The sequence below is a fragment of the Trachypithecus francoisi genome, unplaced genomic scaffold, assembly GCF_009764315.1.
Source record: "Trachypithecus francoisi isolate TF-2019V2 unplaced genomic scaffold, Tfra_2.0 Lachesis_group17, whole genome shotgun sequence".
Classification (NCBI taxonomy): domain Eukaryota; kingdom Metazoa; phylum Chordata; class Mammalia; order Primates; family Cercopithecidae; genus Trachypithecus; species Trachypithecus francoisi.
The window spans coordinates 2632774-2654884 of NW_022681462.1; the positions used below are offsets into that span (position 1 = coordinate 2632774).

Here is a 22111-nt window from a genome sequence, read left to right on the forward strand (position 1 = left end):
ACTGCACCACAATCTCCTTCTTCCCTCCACCCTGCAGAGCCTCCCCTCCTCCTGCTCCACCTCCTCTCCTAGGCGGAACTGCACCCCTCAGCCAGTGCAGAGGCTCTGACTCCACACAGACTCACCTGACAGCCTAGGGGCAAACAGAAGGACACTGTTTCTGGGAGCTTCTTTCCCAGCTACGCGCATGGGGCTGCCAGGGCCAGACTGCCCTCATCCCTTACCTGACTCCCAAGTCAGGAGGCACTGCCAAGGGCTCCTCAGCCAGCTCTCCTGCTTTCCCAGGCCAGGCTTTCTGTGGTTTGAATTTCCCAGCGGATGCTCAGAAACCCGCCTTCTCCTGGCCTACATATCTCTTTTCACACAAGCTTCAACTCCACGTGGCAGAAAGATAAAAGCCACTGCTGCTTTGGCAGGCCTAGTAGCACGCTTCTATCCTAAGAAGCCAGGGAGTGAGAGCCCGGAGGCGCCGTCCTCCCGGTGAAGCGGCTGAGGGAGTCAGAGAGTCTCCCGGTGGCCGCATGTATTTCCGAGGGCCTCACACGGTAGCACGTTCATCACGGGGTGGGGGTGAGTGTCAGTCCTCGTCCCAGGGCAGGAGCTTGCTCAGGTCCCCACCGTAAAAACCGATGTGAGTTCTTCCCAAACGGGGCCCTGGGGTCTGCTTTGGTTGTTGTCAGAGCCCCAACTACACCTGCTTTGGGGATCTGCTGCCCACAGGTAACATGTGTGAGAAGGCATTCACAAAGAAAAAACACTCGTGAGTCACATCTGTGTGTGCGTGTGTGGAGTGAGGCCAGGAACCCGGCCAGCCATGTGTACTGGGGGCACCCCAAGGGACAGATGACTTACCAGGCTCTTTTCCTGACTTCTGGGACAGCTGCCCAGCACTTGGCATGTTGAGGCTGGCAGACATCCCAGGGTGGCCTGGTCCAACCTCCACATCCCACAGTGGAGACCCGGGGGAGCCAGGGCCGGGCTCAAGGGCACAGAGTTGTCAGTGGAGGAGCTGGACTGAAAGCATATTTGCTAAACTGCCACTGTCTGTGCGGTTACAGCTAGCCTCTCGGCAGGAGGCAATGACCAGTCTACCTCCACAGAGACAGCTGGTCTCCACTCCCAACCAGCTGATATAACTGGGACTTCACAAGGACATGGGAAGGGAAAGGCACTGTTATTTTAAAATGACTTTGAGCTAGAGCACATGATTGAGAAAAAGGTGAAAAATTATTCTACTTATACTTTGAAATGTATGCAAACGCCTCACCTTAGATTCCTTGTCTCCCCACCTCAGATCTCCAGGAACTGCTGGAATTCAAGAACTGTCTAGGGTGGCCAACAGAAGAGTAACTAATCCATTCCAAGGACAGCCATTGTCCTTGGAGCTCAGATTTCCCTTTCTCTATTACATGTGGGCCCTCCTTCACCCACCACTAGCCAGGTAGGGAAATTTCTCCTGACCAAAGAAGGCTTCACAGCTAAGGTTTATTCCATCTTTGTCTTCAGAGCAGTATCGTATTCATAACGACCCTCACAGCTCTCCTTGCAATGTAAGGATATTTTCAATCCCCATTTTAGATATGGGACCACAGAGTCTTATGGAATAAAGTGACTCGTCCAGGGTCACTTGGCCAACATGCAACAAAGCTGGGATTTGAACACAGACCTCTTGATCTCTAATCTTCATTCACTACATCACATGCCATCTCTTACTAAGAGGTATGACCTCATGACTGTCCTATAAAACCACTTCCTCCCCATTTTAACTTATTCACTGAGTGGCAAACAAGTTACTCAGTCTTGGCACTGCTGACATTTTGGGCTGGATGTCCCAGCCCAAAATGTGGGGAGTTGTCCTGTGCATTATAGGATGCTCAGCATCTCTTCCCGCCAGATGCTAGTATACCTCCCTTCCCCACCCAACCACAGTGGTGTCAATCAAACATGTCTCCAGGCACTGCTAATATCTGCTGGGGCCCACACCTGCCCCAGCTGAGAACTGCAGTGCAGCATGACACTCGGGAGCGTGGGCTGCAGTGAGCCTATGTGGCCTCTACCTCTCCTCCAGTTTGCTAGCTACATGCCTTTGTGCAAGTTCTTTAACCTAAGTTTCTTTTATTATTTGCTAAATAGGATTGTTGTTGAAAATTAACGCGTAAAGCATTTTAACATAATACTCGGCACTTAGTAAGTGCTCACTGTACGTTAGCTATTGTTATTATTTGCCCATTTACTGAGAGGGTAAATCCGCTGCAGACCCCGACTTCGAGAAGCTGATAGAGGAAGACAGGCATACAGGCAGAAAGGTGAAGTATTACGGTGCCTTGACACCCAAGCCATTTTTGGGAAGAGCACAACCCTTATGGGGTCTCAGAAAGAAGCTGTTTGCTAGTGACAGCCCTGAAACAGTGCTGCCCAGTAAAACTTTGTATAATGATGGAAATGCCCTCTGTGCTATCAACCAGTCATACGTGGCTCCTGGACTCTTGAAATGTGGCCGCTGTGACTGAGGAACTGCATTTTAATTTGGCTTACATTTACATTTAAACAGCCACGTGCCGCTAGTGGCTCTGTGTTGGACAGCGCAGACCCGGAGCCTCACCACTCCACGTGTGGTCCCTGGACCAGCAGTGCTGCCATCATTCCAGATGCACCGGGTGGGAAACATCACTTTGATCAGATCCATAAATACTCCTAAGTTTGAGAAGTGCTACTGTCCTAGAGCCCAGGATCTCTATATTGGCCACACATTAGAACCACCCGGGCAGCCTTTAACACTCCCACTGTCTGGGATTCACCCTGGGCAGGTCCACCGAATCCGTGGGGGTGGACCCCCAGGTGACCGCAAGTCACAGCCAGCATTGCCAACTGCAGATCTTGATGCTGCTCTAAGCGTCCGCCCAAAGAAACCCTGGAGAGAGAGCTCACAGTACGTGGTCCCCTTTCTGGCTAATACCAAGTGCCCCGCTGACCAGATGGCCCAGTTCCTGAGAACTGGGCTGACATCTGCCCCCTGCCCCCAGGCTCTGGTCGATGTTTCTTGTAACCACCCAGTGCCCCTGGTCCCCGGGACATCTACCCTCAAGGCTGCCCATGCTATGGGTCCACACTGTTGCCACCTCAGACCTCACCTCCTGCCACATCCTTGGCCCTACTCAGCGGGGCCTCGGACACTTCCCACTTGTCATGAAGACACTGTCTTCTCTTCTTTAAACCTACTTCTCTCCTGAACCCTGGGGAGAGTGCACAGAAGGTCTCAGCACCCCCCCTCCCACGTAAGGTTAATGGCTGCCGTGGAGAAAGCACTGAAGCCGTCCCTCTGAAATGGCACCAGTGCAGCTGCAGGGGATGGGTGACGCTGCTCATCGGCTCCTGGGAGGTGGGCTGCACCTATGCAGGGACCAGAGCACTGCACCTGCAGGTTCTAGACGAGAAAAGCACTGCCCGATCCTGGTCTCCACAGTCCCCCTATCCTAGGTAGAGACTGTAAGACTTCCAGCACCTTCCCAGTCCTTCTCAGGTACCAGCAGTCACCATGGTCACTTTTATCAGTTTTTTTTGTTTTTGTTTTTGAGACGGAGTCTCGCTCTGTTGCCCAGTCTGGAGTACAGTGGCGCAATCTCAGCTCACTGCAAGCTCCGCCTCCCGGGTTCACGCCATTCTCCTGCCTCAGCCTCCCGAGCAGCTGGGACTACAGGCGCCCGCCACCTCGCCTGGCTAATTTATTTATTTATTTTTTTGTATTTTAGTAGAGATGGGGTTTCACCGTGTTAGCCAGGATGGTCTTGATCTCCTGACCTCGTGATCCGCCCGTCTCGGCCTCCCACAGTGCTGGGATTACAGGCGGGAGCCCCCGCGCCAGGCCATAATCAGTTTTAATTCAGGAATTAAAAAGTGTAGCCTCTGGGCGAAGTCAGGTTTTGACTCCTGAATGCAGGGTGTCTGAGTTGGGGTTTGAGAGGGCTTTCCCAAGGGCTGAGAGCTGGAGAAGAAGGAGAGTGGGGAGATGAGCAGGGCTCTCTGGAGCCTTACAAGGTTTTGTCCTGCCTGGGCCTCGCAGACACTTGAAACTGACACCGGGGGATTCCCAGCCACCACTGGGACTCTGGCTGTGACCGCTTCTCATTGTCCCCTTGTGCTCTTGGCTGGCTCCTCAGGTGAGGCTCTGGGAGCGCAGGTGGGTCATGTGGTGGTCCTGTCTGCCCCACGCCCACAGGTGGCTGGAGTCCAGCAGCAGTCCTCCATGTCTCCCAACTGCAGGGCACACCTGTCCAGCTTCTAACAAGTCCCATGGAAGCCACCCTTGCAGACTGCATGAGGGACGTTCCCTCTAGTTCCACCCGTGTTGCGCTGGTGGCTCACACGACTGCAGCGTGCTCTCCACAGAAAGTGTTTTGCCAACCCCCTTTGTTCCTCCCCACTCTCCGTATGTTCTGAGGACGGGGGTGGTGAGTGGTTGGTGACTCCACCGATCCTGCACACGTGCTCTCTGGTATCTGACATCTCTGCATGGGTGCCTTAACCAAAACTGGGACAAGGAGAATCCCATTCTCACACAGCATTCTGTGCAGCTGAGATGAGAATATTTTAGTACATGTTTAGGAACGTATGACTGTACTGTCTGAAACTGTATCACATTTTGCAGGTAAAATGCCTTTGCTGCCCTATATGCTCTTATTACGAATAACCTCATTATATAAAGGAGGAAATTAAGACTCAGAGTTTAAGAGACTCAACTTGCTCAGAATCCCACAGCCCCTGAGAGGTGCTCCTCAGAGTAAAACCCACAGATCCACACTCTTCAGTCTTACCACCCAGCCCCTGCCTTGCTCCCTCATCCCAGCGCCTGGTCATGCAGACACAGCCTGGCCCAAGGATTACCCACTGCAGGCTGGGAAGCCCAGGGCATGTGTATGGGTGCTCAACCGAGGAAGAGAAACCCTGGAAGTTCTCAAGGGCTCAGGATCTAGTTCAGTTATGCTCAATATGGGCAGGGGTATGTACAGAGTACAGGCTGGGAAGCCCAGGGCACGGGTATGGGTGCTCAACAGAGGAAGAAAAACCCTGGAAGTTCTGAAGGGCTCAGGATCTAGTTCAGGGGTCAGGTGAAGTACGCTCAATGCGGGCAGGGGTTGTACAGAGTGCCAGGGAGCTGGCATCAGGGGTGGGGCTGCAGGAGATGTCAGAGGGAGTGGAGTGGCACACAAACTTAGAGAGACAGAAATGTTTGTTTTGGCCAGAATCTAAAAAGCCTTGAATGCTTTCTCCAGGAGTTTGAATTTTATTCTAAATATAATGGGCAGGCATTGAGAATTTTTAAAGAGGAAAGCTCCATGGTTCTACGGATGACCTGGGAAGAAAGGGGAAGAAGAGAGTTGGAGGGAGGAGGCACTCACTGCAGGTGTCAGGTTAAAGAAGAGGCTGGCATGGGGACATGGTAGGATAAAGACGCTGCACATTGCGATGACCAGAACTTGCTGACCAAGGCGAGCATCATGACTGGCACTTTTCATCCATCAGATTGGAGGAAAAAAAACACTGACAACAGTGTTGTCAACGGTGTTGTCAACACTGACAACGGTGTTGATGGGGGGTGGAGAAATAGTCTCTATTCTGCTGGAAGCAGTGTAAACTAGTACAATCTTTATGGAGGGTAATTTAAAGTTGTCTACTAAAAGTGCACATGATCTGAGAATCTGAAAATCCACTTTTAGGAATCGATCATAGAAAAACAACAGTGTGAATACATAGGGATTAAAATGAACAAGAACGATTACTGCAATACTGTCGGCAAGAGGGAAAAAAGCTCAAACAAGCGGAATGCCCCTTAGGAGGGGAATAGTGACATAAAATACAGAACACATAGAGTGTAGCCCTTAAACAGAAAGAGGTGAGGCAGTTCACATTGATATAAAAAAAAAAAAAAAAAAAAAAAGATGCCCTGCTTTACTGTGGAGTGAAAACGCAAGCCAAGATGTACAGCATTTTTGTGATTAAAATAAAAGGATCCACATGCCTAGACCTGCAGGCCCATCTTGCTGTGGTTACGATTGCAGTGTTCAAGGGAAAGAGGATGAATCCGGCAGTGTGGTTCCCCCTGGGGAGTGGGATTAAAGAGGTTCAGAAAGGGGTGGGCAGGAGGCCACTACCCCTTTTTTTTTTTGTATTTGAAAATTATTCTGGCCGGGCGTGGTGTCCCACACCTGTAATCCCAGCACTTTGGGAGGCTGAGGCGGGTGGATCACGAGGTCGGGAGATACAGACTATCCTGGCCAACATGGTGAAACCCTGTCTCTCCTAAAAATACAAAAAAATTAGCCAGGCGTGGCAGCACACGCCTGTAGTCCCAGCTACTCGGGAGGCTGAGGCAGGAGAATTGCTTGAACCCAGGAGGCGGAGGCTGCAGTGAGCCGAGATCGCGCCACTGCACTCCGGTCTGGTGACAGAGTGAGAGACTCCAAGAAAGGAAAGGAAAAATGAAAGGAAAAAGGAAAGGAAAGGAAGAAAGAAAAAATTATTCTTACATTTATATACAGTAAAATGTACCCTTTTGTTGTACAGTTCCCTGAGTTTTAACATGTTTAGCTTCTTATAACAACCATCACAAACAGGATACAGAATATCAACACCCTGAAGAATTCCTTCTTCCTTCCCCTATGTAACCAGACTCTCCTTCTACTCCCAACCCCTGGCAACTACTGATGTATCTGTTCTCTGTCCATATATTTTTGCCTCTTCCAAATGTTATAGAAATGGAATAATTCAGTTTGCAATTTTGAAAGACTGGCTTTATTCACTGAGCATGTACAATTAAGGTTACTGTGCATATTGAGGGTTCATTCCTTTTGATGGCTAAGTAGTTTTTCATCATATGGATGTATCACAGTTTGTTTACCCATTCACCAGCTGAAGTACATGTGGGTTATTTCCAGTTTTGGGTGATTATGTCACTTATACTTTTATTTTTGAGACAGGGTTGCTCTGTCACCCAGGCTGGAGTGCTGTGGCACAATCTCTGCTCACTGCAACCTCCACCTCCTGGGTTCAAGCGATTCTCCTGCCTCAGCCTCCCAAGTTGCTGGGACCACAAGTGTGCACCACCACGCCCAGTTAATTTTTTATTTTTAGTATACATGGGTTTCACCATGTTGGCCATGCTGGTCTCGAACTCCTGGACTCAAGTCATCCACCTATCTCGGCCTCCCAAGGTGCTGGGATTACAGGCGTGAGCCACTGCACCTGGCTAGTTTTTGGTGATTATGAATAATGCTGTTGTAGACATTAATGTATGACTTTTGTGGGAATGTACATTTCCATTTATCTAGGATAAATACCTAAAGTGGAACTGCTGGGTCGTAAGTGTATTTTTAATTTTATAAGAAATTGCCAAACTGTTTTCCAAAGTGACTGTGCCATTTTGCATTCCCATCGGCCATAGAAATGACACTCTAATGAGAGTTGCATTTTCTCTACATCCTCATCAGCACAATGGTATTATCAATATTTTTTGTTTTGGTCATTTTAATAGTTATGTAATTGTATATCATTATGGTTTTGTGTTTCCCTAATGGCTAATGATGGCAAGCATGTCTTCAGGTGCTTATTTGCCATCTGCACACTTTTTCTGGTGAAATGTCTGTTCATGTCTTTTGCCCATTTTTTTTTTTCTTTTTTTTTTTTTTTTGAGACGGAGTCTCACTCTGTTCCCCTGGCTGGAGTGCAGTGGCTCAATCTTGGCTCACTGCAAGCTCCACCTCCCGGGTTCACGCTGTTCTCCTGCCTCAGCCTCCCAAGTAGCTGGGACTACAGGCTCCCGCCACCGCGCCCGGCTAATTTTTTGTACTTTTAGTAGAGACGGGGTTTCACCGTGGTCTCAATCTCCTGACCTTGTGATCCACCTGCCTCGGCCTCCCAAAGTGCTGGGATTACAGGCATGAGCCACCGCGCCTGGCCCCCTTTTGCCCATTTTCTAATTGGTTTGCTTTTTTTTTTTTTTTTTAACTATTGACTTTAGAGAAGACTTTATATATTCTAAATACTGATCCTTTATTGGATATGCAGTTTGCCTATCTTTTCTTGCAGTTTGTAGTTTGTCTTGTCAGGCTCTTAACTAGGTCTTTGGCAAAGCAAAAGTTATTAATTTTAATAATGTCCAATTCATCAAATTTTCCACTTTGGATGCTTTGATGACAAGTCTAAGATGTCTTTGCCTAGCCCTATACCCCAAATATTGTCTCGCATTTTTTCTAAAAGTTTTATAGTTTTCATTTTACATTTAAGTCCATGACCTCTTTTGAGTTAATTTTGTATATGATGTGAGACTTAGGTCAAGGTTCATACTTTTGCCTATGAATGTTCCTATGCTTCAGGACCATTTGGTTGTGACGTACAATTTGATAATATTTTGTTAAAAATTTTGCATCTAGGCAGGCACAGTGGCTCATGCCTGTAATCCCAGCACTTTGGGAGGTCTAGATGGGTTGATTACCTGAGGTCAGGAGTTTGAAACCAGCCTGACCAACATGGTGAAACCCTGTCTCCACTAAAAATACAAAAAATTGGCCAGGTGTGGTGGTGGGTGTCTGTAATCCCAGCTACTCGGGAAGCTGAGGGAGGAGAATTGCTTGAAGCCGGCAAATGGCCATTGCACTCCAGCCCGGGGAACAAGAGCAAGATTCTGTCTTAAAAAAAAAAAAGAATTTTGCATCTAAATTCAGAGATACTATAGTATACTAAATTGTACGTCACAACCAAATGGTCCTGAAGCATAGGAACATTCATAGGCAAAAGTATGAACCTTGACCTAAGTCTCATATCATATACAAAATTAACTCGGCCGGGCGCGGTGGCTCAAGCCTGTAATCCCAGCACTTTGGGAGGCCGAGACGGGTGGATCACGAGGTCAGGAGATCGAGATCATCCTGGCCTACACGGTGAAACCCCGTCTCTACTAAAAAATACAAAAAACTAGCCGGGCGAGATGGCGGGCGCCTGTAGTCCCAGCTACTTGGGAGGCTGAGGCAGGAGAATGGCGTAAACCCGGGAGGCGGAGCTTGCAGTGAGCCTAGATCGCGCCACTGCACTCCAGCTTGAGGGGTCATGGACTTAAATGTAAAATAAAAACTATAAAACTTTTAGAAAAAAATATAAGGAAATACAGTATCTCTGAATTTAGTATAGTATACAAAGAGTCTATAGAATTCTGTATTGTCTTTAATTCCAGTATTACAATCATGCTGGCCTCATAAAATGGGTTGGGAAGTGTTTCCCCTTAGTTTTGCATGAGATTTTGTATAATTGGTGTTACTTCATGTTTAAATGCTTGGTAGAAATCACCAGCGAAATCATGTGAAAATGGAGTTATCTGGAAGGTTTTTACCTACAGGTTTGATCACTTTAACAGATATAGGACCATTCATGGTACTTTTTAGGCTTGATAGTTTGTATCTTTCAAGGAATTGGCCCTTTTCTTCTCATTTGTAAAATTTATGTGCGTAGAATTGTTCATAGTATTCCCTTATTATCATTTTAATGCCTATGGGGTCAGTAGTGGCACTCTATAATGTTTGTAATTTGTGTCTTTTTTCCCTCCGTTTTCAAATCAACTTTATTGGCTATTTTGAAGAACCATCTTTTGGCTTCATTAATTTTTTTTCTATTATTTTTATATTTTCATTTATGTTTGCTCTTATGTTTATTATTTCTTTCCTTCTTGCTTTGGGTTTAGTTTGCTCTTCTTTTTCTAGTTCCTTAAAGTGGAAGCTTAAATTACTGCTTTGAAACATTTTTTCTTTCTAATATAATTTACTGTTGAGTTTCCCTAAGTACCACTTTATCCACATTCCACAAATTTTGATATGTTGTATTTTCATTTTAATTCAGTGTTCTAACTTCCCTTGAGACATCCTCTTTGACCCATGGATTATATAGTGGTGTAGGGTTTAATTTCAAATATTTGATGATCTTTTTCATATTTCTTTCCAGATATTTTTCAGATGTTATCAAATTCTTATTTAATTCAATGAAGGCACAGAACAAGCTTTGAATAATTTCAATTCTTTTAAATTTAATACAGGCTGTTTAGTGACAATATGGTATATCTTCATGAATGTCCCATGTGCACTGGAAAAGAACATGTATTCTGCTGTGGCTGGTGGGCTGTTCTATAAATATCAATTAGGTCAAGTTGGTTGATGATGATGTTCAACCAACTTGACCTAATTGAAATATTCTTCCTGATTTTCTACCTGCTACTTTTCTTGACTACTGACAGAGGAGTGCTAAAATCTCTACATCTTACTATGGATTTATCTATTTTTCCTTTCAGTACTACCAAGTTTTTGCTTCATGTATTTTGAAGCTCTGTTGTTAGCACTGTTATGCATTCTTGATTGACCAATATTGCTGAAATTATCATTACATAATGTTCCATTTTATCACTAATAATTGTCCTTTTTCTGAAGTCTTCTTTGTGTGATATTAATATATAGCCACTCCAGCTTTTCCAATTCTAAAATTTCTATCTTTATAGCTTCTATTTTTTTTTCAGAGAATTTCTATCTTTCCATTAATTCCAAGAGTACTCATTTTTACTTCTTAGAATGTGGCATAATAGTTGCTTTAAAGTCTTTGTCTAATAATTCCAACATTTGAATCCTCTCAGGGTTGGCATTTGTTGATTGCCTTTTTCCTTGAGAATTTTTTAGGCTTTCCTGGTTCTCTGTATGTTGGATAATTTTGGTTCATATCCTAGATATTTTGAATATTGTGCTGAGACTTGGTCCTGTTAAAATTCTCAAAAGGTTTTGCTGTGCTCATTCTAGTCAGTTTTACACATGTGCAGCTCAGGGATGAGCCCAGAACTTCATATGCAGATTTAAAGGATATCTAACTCAGATGTCTCCTTTCTGTCATCTCCACTCCTCAAGGTTCTATGGCTAGAAAGCCAAGGTTTAGCCTCTCTGCACCGTAGCACCTTCTTGTGACTGGGACCACCTCAGGACAGAGTGGCAAGGGAAAGGAGCCTGCAGGACCCCCAACCACCATACCTGTCGCTGCTGTCTGTGCTAACACAGGGGTATAGCTTCATTATTGGGTTTCTCCGGGGGTAATGTCTAAAGAGTCAAAAGAGCTCTGACCCATAGGAGCTGCTGTGGGGAGAGGCAGGTGCTCACCTGGAGTGCTCTAGGCTGGTGCTTACTTGGAGCAGGGCTGGAAGGGCTAAAGGACCGTTGCCCTGCAGAGGGTATTGCTATCATCTTCAGCAGGGGTCAGGGGTGGGCCACTTCACTGAGGAGCCAAGATTAAGACTCAAACAATCAAGAGTTGTGCCTCACAAGGGACATCACTGCCACTGCCACCAGGGCAAGTAGTTTTCAGCTTATTGTTGGCATTTGCCTGGCATAGGGATGACAGAATAGAAAGAACTCCATCCTGCAGGGATGCTGCAGCTAAGAGGGATTTGCTGCTTCGTTGCTGGTGTTCACTTGGAGTAGGGCCAAGGCTGTCCAACAAGCTCTGTTCCATAGGGGCTGGTGGTGGGGGTGTGCAGTGGGATCTAGGCTGGGAGAGTTCTAGGAGCTCTGGCCTGCAGGAGTTGTTGATGCCACCAGTGGCAGAGGTGCTCCTTCACTACTCACACTTGCTATGGAGTCATCACTTGGGTCCTGATCTATCTCCTCAGGCTACCAGCTCCTCTTATCTACCTCTCAGAGTCCTCTGATACTCACTTTATGCATTCTGTAGAGGGTTTGATGTTGTATCAGTGGGAGAGATGGGCTGGTAAGTGTTTATTCCATCTTGGTCAGAACAGCAAGTCCCTTTTCATGTCATTTTTAAAGCAGTAGGATTATAAGGTGATCTTCCTATCATTCTTAGGCCTCTCGGGGTTATTCATATCAAGATATTTGTAATAACGCTGAGGTTTCTGGCTTGAGTACCTGGGTAGATGGAGTACGGAGAAGGAAACAGAACTGTGCTGGAGGTGGTATCGATGAATGGAATTATGAATGCTGAAGTGTCAAGTCAGGGCTGCTCATCAGATGGGTAGGTGGCTGGTTCCCGTGGCCCAAGAAGTCAAGGGAATCACGAACTCCAGGAAACAGGTGGGATTCTGTGATGTGTCTTGCACGAGGGAAAACAAGGAGAGGTCGCTTTGTACTGGGTGACATGCAAGGATAAGACACACATGGCTGAGGAGCAGAGGAAAGGCAGGGAAACAGAGCTTACAGTGTTGATGACACTTGCTCAGAAGCGACTGTGAAGGGAAGGGCAAGACTAAAAAAAATGCCAATGTGAGCAAAGTTGGTTTTCTTTAAGAATTCAAAACATATGTGGGCATATATCCAAAAGAACTGAAATCAGAATCTCAGAGATATTAACACTCCCTGTTCACTGAGGGACTATTCACAACAGCCAAGATGTGGAAACAGCCTAAATGTATTTGGACAAACAAATGGATAAAGCAACTGTGGTGTATACCTACAATGGAATATTATCCAGCCTTAAAAAGGAAGGAAATTCTGTACTTGCAGCAACATGAATGAACCTTGAAGACATTATGCTAAGTGAAATCAGCCAGTCATAGAAGGACAAGTATTACACGATCACATTTCTATGTGAAATCAAAATAGTCAAACTCATACAATTGAAGAGTGGAAAGGTGGTCATTAGGAGCTGGGCGGGGGAGAGAGAAATTGGGGGCTATTCATTAATGTTTATAAAGTTTCAGTTATGTTAAGAAAAACACGTTCTAGAGATCTGCTCTACAACATTGTACCTATAGACAACAATACTGCATTGTACATTTTAAAATCTGTTAAGAGGGTCAATCTCATGTTAGGTGTTCATATCACAATAAAATGAGATTTTGAAAATTCAAGAGATAGGAATATATTTTTAGCGGGATGCCAACAAAACCCTTGACAGCTTGTATTCTAACCCAAATGAATTTGAATATATCTGAACTGTGTCATTTAAAAAGGGTGACAGTCTCTTTCAGTTCATTTCCTTCAGAAAATGGCTGTGACATCCAAAGACAAGGTGGGCCAGAAAATGGCTGTCTACACTCCTCCGGCATCCAGCTACCACCTGCCTTCTCCATGCAATAAACTCCGCAGGTCAGTCCCCTGTGCTCTTCCCATCTTTTGGGGCCAAGAAAGAGCTTGCATGGCAGGAGGACATTAAATATTTGTTGAAAAAAAGAATGCATGAGTGAGTACTGGAGTGTAGAAAAAGAGGGTCAGAGACTGGAGTGTGCTACTCTGTCACCAACCCTGTCTGGAGGAATCAAGCTCAGATTAGCCAATGTCCGTTATCAAATGAGGTCTCCAGGTGAGAAGGGTGATTTCTTACGCTACCTTCCAAAATACCAACATGTGACCATGACTTTGTAAAAAAAAATAAATCTCATACCCAGAAACAAGACAGACTAGAAGGAGAGTCGACTTAGGAGTGATTTTTTTTCTACATACTTTCTGTGTTTTGCAATTTTTCCACACAATATTCTCTAACTCCTTTGCTGTCAATCTAATCTTGTGTGCAAAAGTTGCTTTATGACCTGTAATTTAAACTCTGGGATGGATTGAACCAACAGGAGGATTTGTGCAAAATGTTCTGCACAAATGAACACGGCTGATAACCCTGGGCTATTTACTCCCTAGGACAGATCAGCAAATTATGAACCAGGCCTATAAACAGGGCTCCTCTGCCTCGAGGAGCCCAGACACGTACTAAGACTGCAGTAACCACTCCAGCACAGCCCCTGTGAGGCTCAGCCCCTTTGGCAAGCCAGGCTCCTGTTTATTACAACCAACCACCACTGCATCCTTCCCTACTCCTTCTGCTGAAGCGTTCCTCCATTCCTTCAAAGAAGGAAAACAAGGTGTGGAAGACAGGAGGAGGAACAAACCAGGTGCTGGGGACCAAGCAGCTTGAGTGCCCAAAGCTGAGTCATCTGGAACACTTCAATCATCCAACTTTACTGTACATGCCCTGGAGGGAGGACGGGGGAGGTGGCAGACTATCTGGGAGATCTGGGCAAGGTATTTGCCACCACAACAGCAAATATTAGGTCTTTCTGGAAACAGTGATATTGTTATTAAAACGTTCATTATCTGTATGTTTTGTATGACCTGAATTGCTTCTAGCTAACTTTGGGAGCAATGAGAATGACAATAGTAGAAATGATAATAATCAATGAAAGCACAAAGAGATTTGGCATCTGGGGAAGGTGTGGGGGCAGCTTCACTGCTGGGGTCTGACAGTGCAGACCCTGAGATTCTGCTCTGGTCAGCATGAGATAGTCCCTCAAGGTCCAGGTAGGATCAGGCAGCAGGCCCAGCCTGTCCTGGTACCTGTCCTTTCAGTACTACTGCCCCTGCCCCCAGAGTTGCTTCCCTATAGAATGTGGGTAATTCCTTCCCTCCTTTCTGTGTGGTAAAATGAATGTCATTACTCATGTAACCTAGATTCTTCTTTTGCTTTGGAATTCATCTAACTCCGTCATTTCTATGGCTTTAGTGAATGTGATTAAACTTAGATGGACGAGACAATTCTTTTCTACTATATAAGAAAAGCTGTTAATAAACAAACACTCTATTACATTTTATAAATCAAAGAAAAATACACACGGTCTTTACAGACCATCCCAGGCATTTTATAGCGAAGAAAGCCTGGCTGAGGTTGAGGAACTTACATATAAATAATGGGCAAAGCATTGTTCTCTGAAGCTTCTTTTCCAGATTTGACTAGGAGCTTGATATTCTGTTTTTAAGTTCCATTCATTTAGCAAGCCTTGAGAGACATCCTCAATTCTGGGCCATGAAGGTCAGAGTTTCATGTGCACAGAGAGCAGCTCCTTCCTCCCTTGCTACTTCAATGGCTTTTTGAATCATTCTACAATAGCTTCAATAACCTCAATGGAAATCTGCAGAGTGGATCGTCAGCTACTGCTTGAACTTCCTCCAAATTCCCGCACTGATTATCCTACTGCAGTGGCAGCAGCAACACAAAATCACGGCTGTGCCAAGGGGCCTTCAGATTGGGAAGGCCACATGTGTGGGCTCTTTGGAACTGTGAATCCTTGTGTGTCACCTTAGCAATTTAAAGCACTGTAAAAGAGCCAGAAAAGATTAGACTGTTTTGGAACTGTTTTCACATTGTTTTGTATGAGCTAATTTTCTTCCTGTGTATGCATCTTCCTCTTAGGGTACAGGATTCCCTAAGAGAGCCACCAGGTTCTATTTCCCTTCTGTCCCACAATGCAGTGCTTGAGTAGCCTGAAATATTCTTTTTTTTTTTGAGATGGAGTCTCTCTCTGTCACCCAGGCTGGAGTGCCGTGGCATGATCTCGGTTCACTGCAACCTCCACCTCCCGGGTTCAAGTGATTGTCCTGCCTCAGCCTTCTGAGTAGCTGGGATTAGAGGCGCGCACCACCATGCCTGGCTAATTTTTGTATTTTTAGTAGAAATGGGGTTTCACCATGTTGGCCAGGCTGGTCTCAAGCTCCTGACCTTGTGATCCGCCTGCCTCAGCCTTCCAAAGTGCTGGGATTACAAGTGTGAGCCACCAGGCCAGGCCAAAACATTTTTAAAAAACAAAATTCGCCATAGAAAACTTCTCCCTAGGGCCCTCATCACATGCACACACAACTTATTTGTGTAGTGTCATTTTCTGGCTCACAGATTTCCATTAATTAAAAAAAACCAGCAGGCCAGGCGCGGTGGCTCACGTCTGTAATCCCAGCACTTTGGGCGGCTAAGGCGGGCGGATCACTTGAGGTCAGGAGTTTGAAACCAGCCTGGCCAACATGGTGAAACCTCGTCTCTACCAAAACTGTAAAAAAAAATTAGCCAGGTATAGTGGTGGGCGCCTGTAATCCCAGCTACTCGGGAGGCTGAGGCAGGAGAATCACTTGAACCTGGGAGGTGGAGGTTGCAGTGAGCCAGGATTGTACCACTACATTCCAGCCTGGACAAAAGAGTGAGACAGAGTCTCAAAACAAACAAACAAACAAACAAAAAAACCCAGCAATGAAAGATTCTTTAGCTCTGCTGCAAACACACAGTTTCAACAGATTTCTCATTTCCTCACTTCCATAAGAAGTGACAAATGTCAAAGACAGAGAAAGGTCATCTACTTTGCTCATTTCAAAAGACAGCTGCTTTCAAAGATTCTTACGTTCTGCCTCAATCTTAACACAATCTCCCTTTCAGGACAGCAAGTAAATGCTGACCCTCTTGAGACAGACTTATGTTTTATACAGACTTGTTATTCCAATACATGGAATACGTTTCACATGCAGCTGGGCGCGAACCTGATTATGAACAGCAGGAGGAAATTCTTTCTTGGAGGAAAAGGTCAGAAGGACCCTGATAGAGGAGTATGTTTCATTTATAGCCAAGAAATAGCTTAGGCCCTGAAAGAACCTGCATCAAAATGAGTACACATGTCCTGGGATTTGGACTTTGCTGAGTTTCTCAGGTGAAAAGTGGGAGAAGAATTTGAGAGATTCGCTGCGAGTCCTATCAACATCAGTTTTTACATTTCTCTTTATCTCATGCCCACACACTGACTTCTCTGTACTTATACAAAATCCTGGTATTTATTTTCCCTTTTCTACTCTTTATTCCTTATTTTCTCTCTCTTTTTAAAAGAGACAGGGTCTCACTCTGTCACCCAGGCTGGAGTGCATGGCACCATCAGAGCTCACTGCAGCCTTGAACTCCTGGGCTCAAGCAATCCTATTTCAGCCTCCCAAGTGGCTGGGACTATAGGCGTGCACCACCATGCATGGCTAGTTTTAAATTTTTTTGTAGAACAAGGTCTCACTATGTTGCCCAGGCTAGTGTTGAACTCCTAGGATTATCCGCAGGCCTTGGCCTCCCAAAGTGCTAGAATTACAGGCATGAGCTACCGAGGTCGGCCTATTCCTTACTCTAGATTAGGGGTGTCCAATCTTTTGGCTTCCCAGAGCCACACTGGAAGAAGAATTATCTTGGCCCACACATAAAATACACCAACACTAAAGGCCGCTGATGAGCTTAAAAAAAAAATTCGCAGAAAGTCTCAATGCTTTAAGAAAGTTTACCAATTACTGTTGGGCCACATTCAAAGCCACCCCAGGCCCAGGCAGTGGGTTGGACAAGCTTGCTCTAGATCAGACATGATGTCAGTGGGAATTCTGACTCCTTCCAATTCCCCCGCAACAAAGTTTGTACCAGGAGCATTTACACAGTTAGCGAGTGTCCAGCAAGATGTGCCAGTGGATGTGGATCTCCCCAGGCCCTGCCCTTCCCGAACCCTCGGCGCGCTCTTACCAGCTCCCCTGCGCAGCGACCTTTTCTCCGCCGTCCTGGGCTCCTTCCTGGGGTCCCGTTCTCCCGGGCCGGTATCGGGGGGCGTGGGCTGGTGCGGGAGCGTGAAGCTCTGCAGAAGCGGCTTCCGGGGCAGGGGCGGCTTGGAGCTGAGCGGCTCGGGGGGCCGGGCCTTCCCCTTTCCTTGGTCGCTGGGGGCCCTGGCGCCTCGAAGGGCGGGGGCCGTCCCGAGGGGACACTTCTCCTCCTTCGGGAGCACGGTCAGCGACCTTTCTAACCGGACTTCGGCACTGTACCTCTTCACACCCTTCGTCTCCTGGGAGGCGCCATCCCGGTATTTGAGCGAGAGGGAGGTGGACCGGAGCTTGACGGGGAAGGGGTTTCTGTCCTCACTCGGGGCCGGCTCCTGGGCGGCTGGGCAGGGTTCTCTCGTGCCGGGCGTGGCGGCCGCCTCCCGGGGGCTCCTGCGCGGCCCGGCCGGACTGGCCGCCCTGTCCCCCGAGTCCTGAGGGCCGCACTCCGCCAGCTTCCGAGGGCCGGGTTTCGCGTGCTGGGGCTCGGGGAGACCCTGGAGGTCGTCAAGGGCCGCTTCGCTCCTCCAGGCCGGGCTGCTCCTCGCGAGGGGCAGGCGGCAGCTGGCGCGTTCCAGCGGGCGGGAGGCGCCCGGGCGAGGCCGCGCTCGGCACGAGGACACCGAGAACTTCTTCGCGCCTCGCAGCTCGGCGCCGCCCCTCTCCGCCTTCCGCTCTGGAGCCGCCCTTTCGGCGCCCGCCGGTGGCGCCTCAGCCCGCTCGGCCTTGGGGCGCTCTGGGGCGGCGGCCTCTGCGTCGGGGTAAGCGGGGCCGTGCTCCCCCGGGGGAGACTCCGCGGCGGCAAGCGGCGGGGACGCGGAGGGGCCCTCGCTGGCGGCCGCGGGCCGGTGCTTCAGGCAGCTCTTGGGCGCCGGCGGGCTCGGGGCGGGCGCCGCGGAGGGCTCGGTCCCAATGCTCTCGGGCTCGGTCCCCGCTCCTCTCTCGGGCTCGGGCGCCGGCCCTGGGGGCCCCTTCTCCTCGTCCGGGAGCACGGGCGGCGTCGGCTCCGCTTCCTTCGGGACACTGGGGTCTGGCCCGTCGGGAGCGGAGGACCCCTCTGAGGTGGCGGTGGGGTCAGTCTCGGGGGGCACCGTGTCCCCCTCAGGGAGGGCGGTGGGAAACGGGCTCGCGACGTCTTCGGGAGCACAGACCACCTCCTCCGCCGTGTCCGGGGCACACGGGCCTGCGGGGGGCGCCTCCCCCTCCTGCTTTCCGCCATCGGGACCGGGATGCGGGGGGCCCTCCGTCGGGGACGGGGGCTCCACGCGGAGGACGGGGGCCGACTCGGGCTCGGCGAGCTCCGGGGTGGCCGGGCGGCTTGAGGGGTCCTCCCCGGGGGCGCCCTCCTCCTCCAAGCTGGCCCTGAGCGCCTGGCAGTGCTGCAGGCGGGCGCGTCTGGCACGGACCCCTTCGGGTGGCGGCAAGGGCGCCGGTGGCCCAGGCTCAGGGCCTCTGTCTGGCGCCACGTCCTGCTGCCCAGAGCTGGGGCTCTCTTCTGGGCTGACTTCCAGCAGTGGCTTCTCCTCGTTTTCCTCCTCCTCTGGGGTGCACGTCAGGTCGCTCAGGGATTCAGACTGAGCGCGCTGAGAGAAATAAAGATAAAAAGCATCATCACTATAGCAAATTCCAGGAAGCCTGTCACCTCCCCACTTTCTTCAAGGCTTGTAATGGCTTAGTGATAGCAGTGATAGCAGCACTTTAAAGTTGGCACTTAAGTAGGCATGTACCCACGGGTGTCTTTTCTCAGTTTGTATCCTCCTGGTCTACTTGGGCTCATAAGTTTATCAGGACAATGGCAGATAGGCCTCCCAAGTAAAAGTCTACCGCTCCTCTGACAGAGCCTCAAAACCAGTGGACTAGAGAGTAACGCCAAGGGCAGGAGACCAACAGTAGCCAGTGTCTGCCATGCTCTGTGCTCTACACTTGTTATTTCATTTAATCCTCCAATCATCCCAGTGAGGAAAGGATGATGAGTCCCTTTTTGCACTTGAGAGCCAGGCGCTCAGAGAGGCCAATACCTCGTTCAAGCCTGGCCAAGCAGGTGGCCGAGCTGAACAGCTGGGGCTCTATGGCCCTGTGTTCATCCCAGCCAGTCTCCCATGTCAACACTTCAGGAGTGCACCCTCATAGTAAAGTCAGACTGGTTTTCCTAAAAGATGGCTCGTATCATGCCAATAGCTAACCACAGCTATATAGGATAAAACCAAAATTTTTAGCTAAATTTAAAGTCCTAGATTCTCTGGTCTTAAGTCGTTTCTTCCACTCCCTACTCAGGTCAAACCAAGCCCTCAACACTGTGCCACACTTGGTCTGAGTGACTGTCACCTCCCCACTCTCCCCCACCCCCCTGCCCCCAACCTCCAAGATATTCTACCAGGACCCCCAAGGACTGCTTCAAACTCTCCCACTCTTTGCAGTTTAAGATTCCCCCCTTCTCTAACCTCCTGAAGCCCTACTGGCTTGGCAAACATATGCTGCCTTGTGATATTCTTCTGAAAGATCTCTAGAATTCAGATTCCAGTCCAACTTCCTCCTTTTGTCACAGAGTCAGTTCCTGCTCTCTCGGGAAGGAAAGGAGCTCCAGGTAACCAAGAACCATTCAAAAGTAACATGTGGAAATGACCAAAAGGTTGATGGTGTAGAGACTAATCTTTTTAGAAAGTTCGTGATATTAGACACCAAGAGTCACCCAGGCTATTGCCCTCTCCTTCCCCTTTTCTAAAGCAGGAAATATAACACTCAGGGTATGTTTGCAATAGGTTTTTCTTCTTGCTGTTTGTTACTATTTTAACATTTTTCATGGCATCTGCTTGCTAATAGAATACAGGATGCCTGGGATGTTTGTGACAATACCTAAGCAAACTGTCACCAAAATGCACAATCCTATTCTTTTGGCTTTAAAAAGAGGAAGAGGCACAAAGAAAGCTACATAAGAACTTTCAAAAGTTGCAGGCTCTTTACTTTGCCATGTTGATGACCTTCTGCTACTGCAGGGAACTGCTGATGTTGAAACCTCTTTAGGATGGAGGTCACCTTTTAAAACTATCAGTCACGGAGCCCACACAAGGCAGCAGAGGGGGTGGCTTCGCTGTTCTTTCCCGTCCTGGGAGCATTTAGGGAGCATCTGAAAGCACCTTGGTCCCTAAGAGGGGCCAGGCCACAAGGAAGATCCTTATGGTTGGGAAGAGGGACCTCATGACCAAAGGGCAAAGGATGCTATGGACACTGAAGGACAGAGGCCCCCAGCATCACAGGTTCCACAACAGTGGATGGAGGAAAATATGGACACCTCTGAGAACTTAAGATACCCATGCCTGCTCCTTACCAAGCAGGGAAGGGGAAAAGAGGGAAAGACCATGGATGTGACAGAGTCGAAATCAAGGAAAGGCTGTGTTTACCTGTTTGCGCAGACTGGCTACATCAGGTTTTCTGTTATTCTACAAAGTGGGATTCAAGAACTAAGTCAAGTTCAAATGTAAAGAAAGAAGGATACAGCCCTGTCCAGATGGGAGCAAGAAGGGAGGCTGCGTTTCCACCTGGAATAGACACCAGGCTTCGCTCTGTCACCAAGTCCCGGCCAGGTTGTGGCTGGCTATAAATGCCCTGGCCAGAGCAAAAGACATCCCCACGGGAGTCATAAATCACAGACTTGACCAGAAGGGAGCAGGCCCTAGCCCTGTGGTCTCATTCAGCACGAGGACAGGCAGGTCTTCAGTGACTGGACCTTGTCACGCCGACACAGCACACAGCCTTTAACTGTACATGCACTGGACACACACACCTATGCACAAGTATCCTGGTCCCTAGCTGGCACATCAGCCTGAAGGTAACTCGCCTTGCTTCTTCCTCCAGCATTAGTCCCCTCAAAAGTCTACTCTGCTGGCATGAGTTTAAAGAGCACCTTCCATATGCCCAAAGGAAAACTCGCTCTCTTCAGGGAGTTGCTGAACTCCTGAGTGGCCCTAGCCCAACTGTCTCCAGCTGAGGCACCCAGCTTGCCCTGGGTACTGTGACAACACACCCCAATCATGTCGCCAGGGAAGGACAGAGGATGTTAGTCCATGAGCATCTCTTTATCAGCACTGTCATTCTCTGTGGCCAGGCTGGCCCCCACTCCAGGGGGGACGCGTTACAGTGCCCGTCAGGTAGGCAAGAGAGAACAACCCTGTGTGAACCTCAAACCTGCCAGTAAATGAAGCCAAAGTGTTCCATGAACCAGTGTCTCACTTCTAGGACTAAGAGGTAAGGACACCCCAAGGCAGCACACCCAAAGAGGGGTCTGTCTTTTCTCCCCATGCTACTGAGTAGGCCCTCGTCCAAGGCAAGTGTCCACGCTAGTGTTTCAGCTTCTTTCATTCACTCATTTGTTAATTCACTCATTCATTTGTTCCGTCGTTCATCCAACAACTGTTGTCATTCAACAACTCTGTGACCAGAAATGTTCTAAGGGCTGAAAGTGCAGCCGGGACAGGGTCTCGAAGACTGGCGATAAGAGCACATGCATTTACAAAGGTCACTCTGGCATGAGGCGAGTGCTCTGAAGGAAGTGAACGGGTAGGGTGAGTTTCTCTGGGGGACTCTCAGGCCCCAAGGCTGGGACACAGCAGCACCAAGGCCTGAGGCTAGAGGCAGCTCGGGAGCTCAAGAGGCAGAAAGGTGGCCAAAGTGCTGAGTGAGAAAGGTAAGAAGCCTGAGGGGTAGGCAGGACCTGATGTACCAGGCCT

General features: G+C 48.4%; 1 protein-coding gene across 6 annotated transcripts in view; it reads right to left on the reverse strand.

Annotated features, from left to right (window-relative positions):
- Nucleotides 1-22111, reverse strand: part of CRACDL (CRACD like) — a 150354-nt gene that overhangs the window by 12738 nt on the left and 115505 nt on the right. For 5 of the 6 annotated variants that reach the window (XM_033238968.1, XM_033238967.1, XM_033238965.1 and 2 more), the window contains one exon: nt 17320-18970. In XM_033238968.1, coding sequence (XP_033094859.1) covers nt 17320-18970 — 1651 coding nt within the window. Of the gene's footprint in view, nt 1-14692; nt 15111-17319; nt 18971-22111 lie in introns of those variants that run through there. The other variant, XM_033238969.1, reaches the window with a different exon arrangement.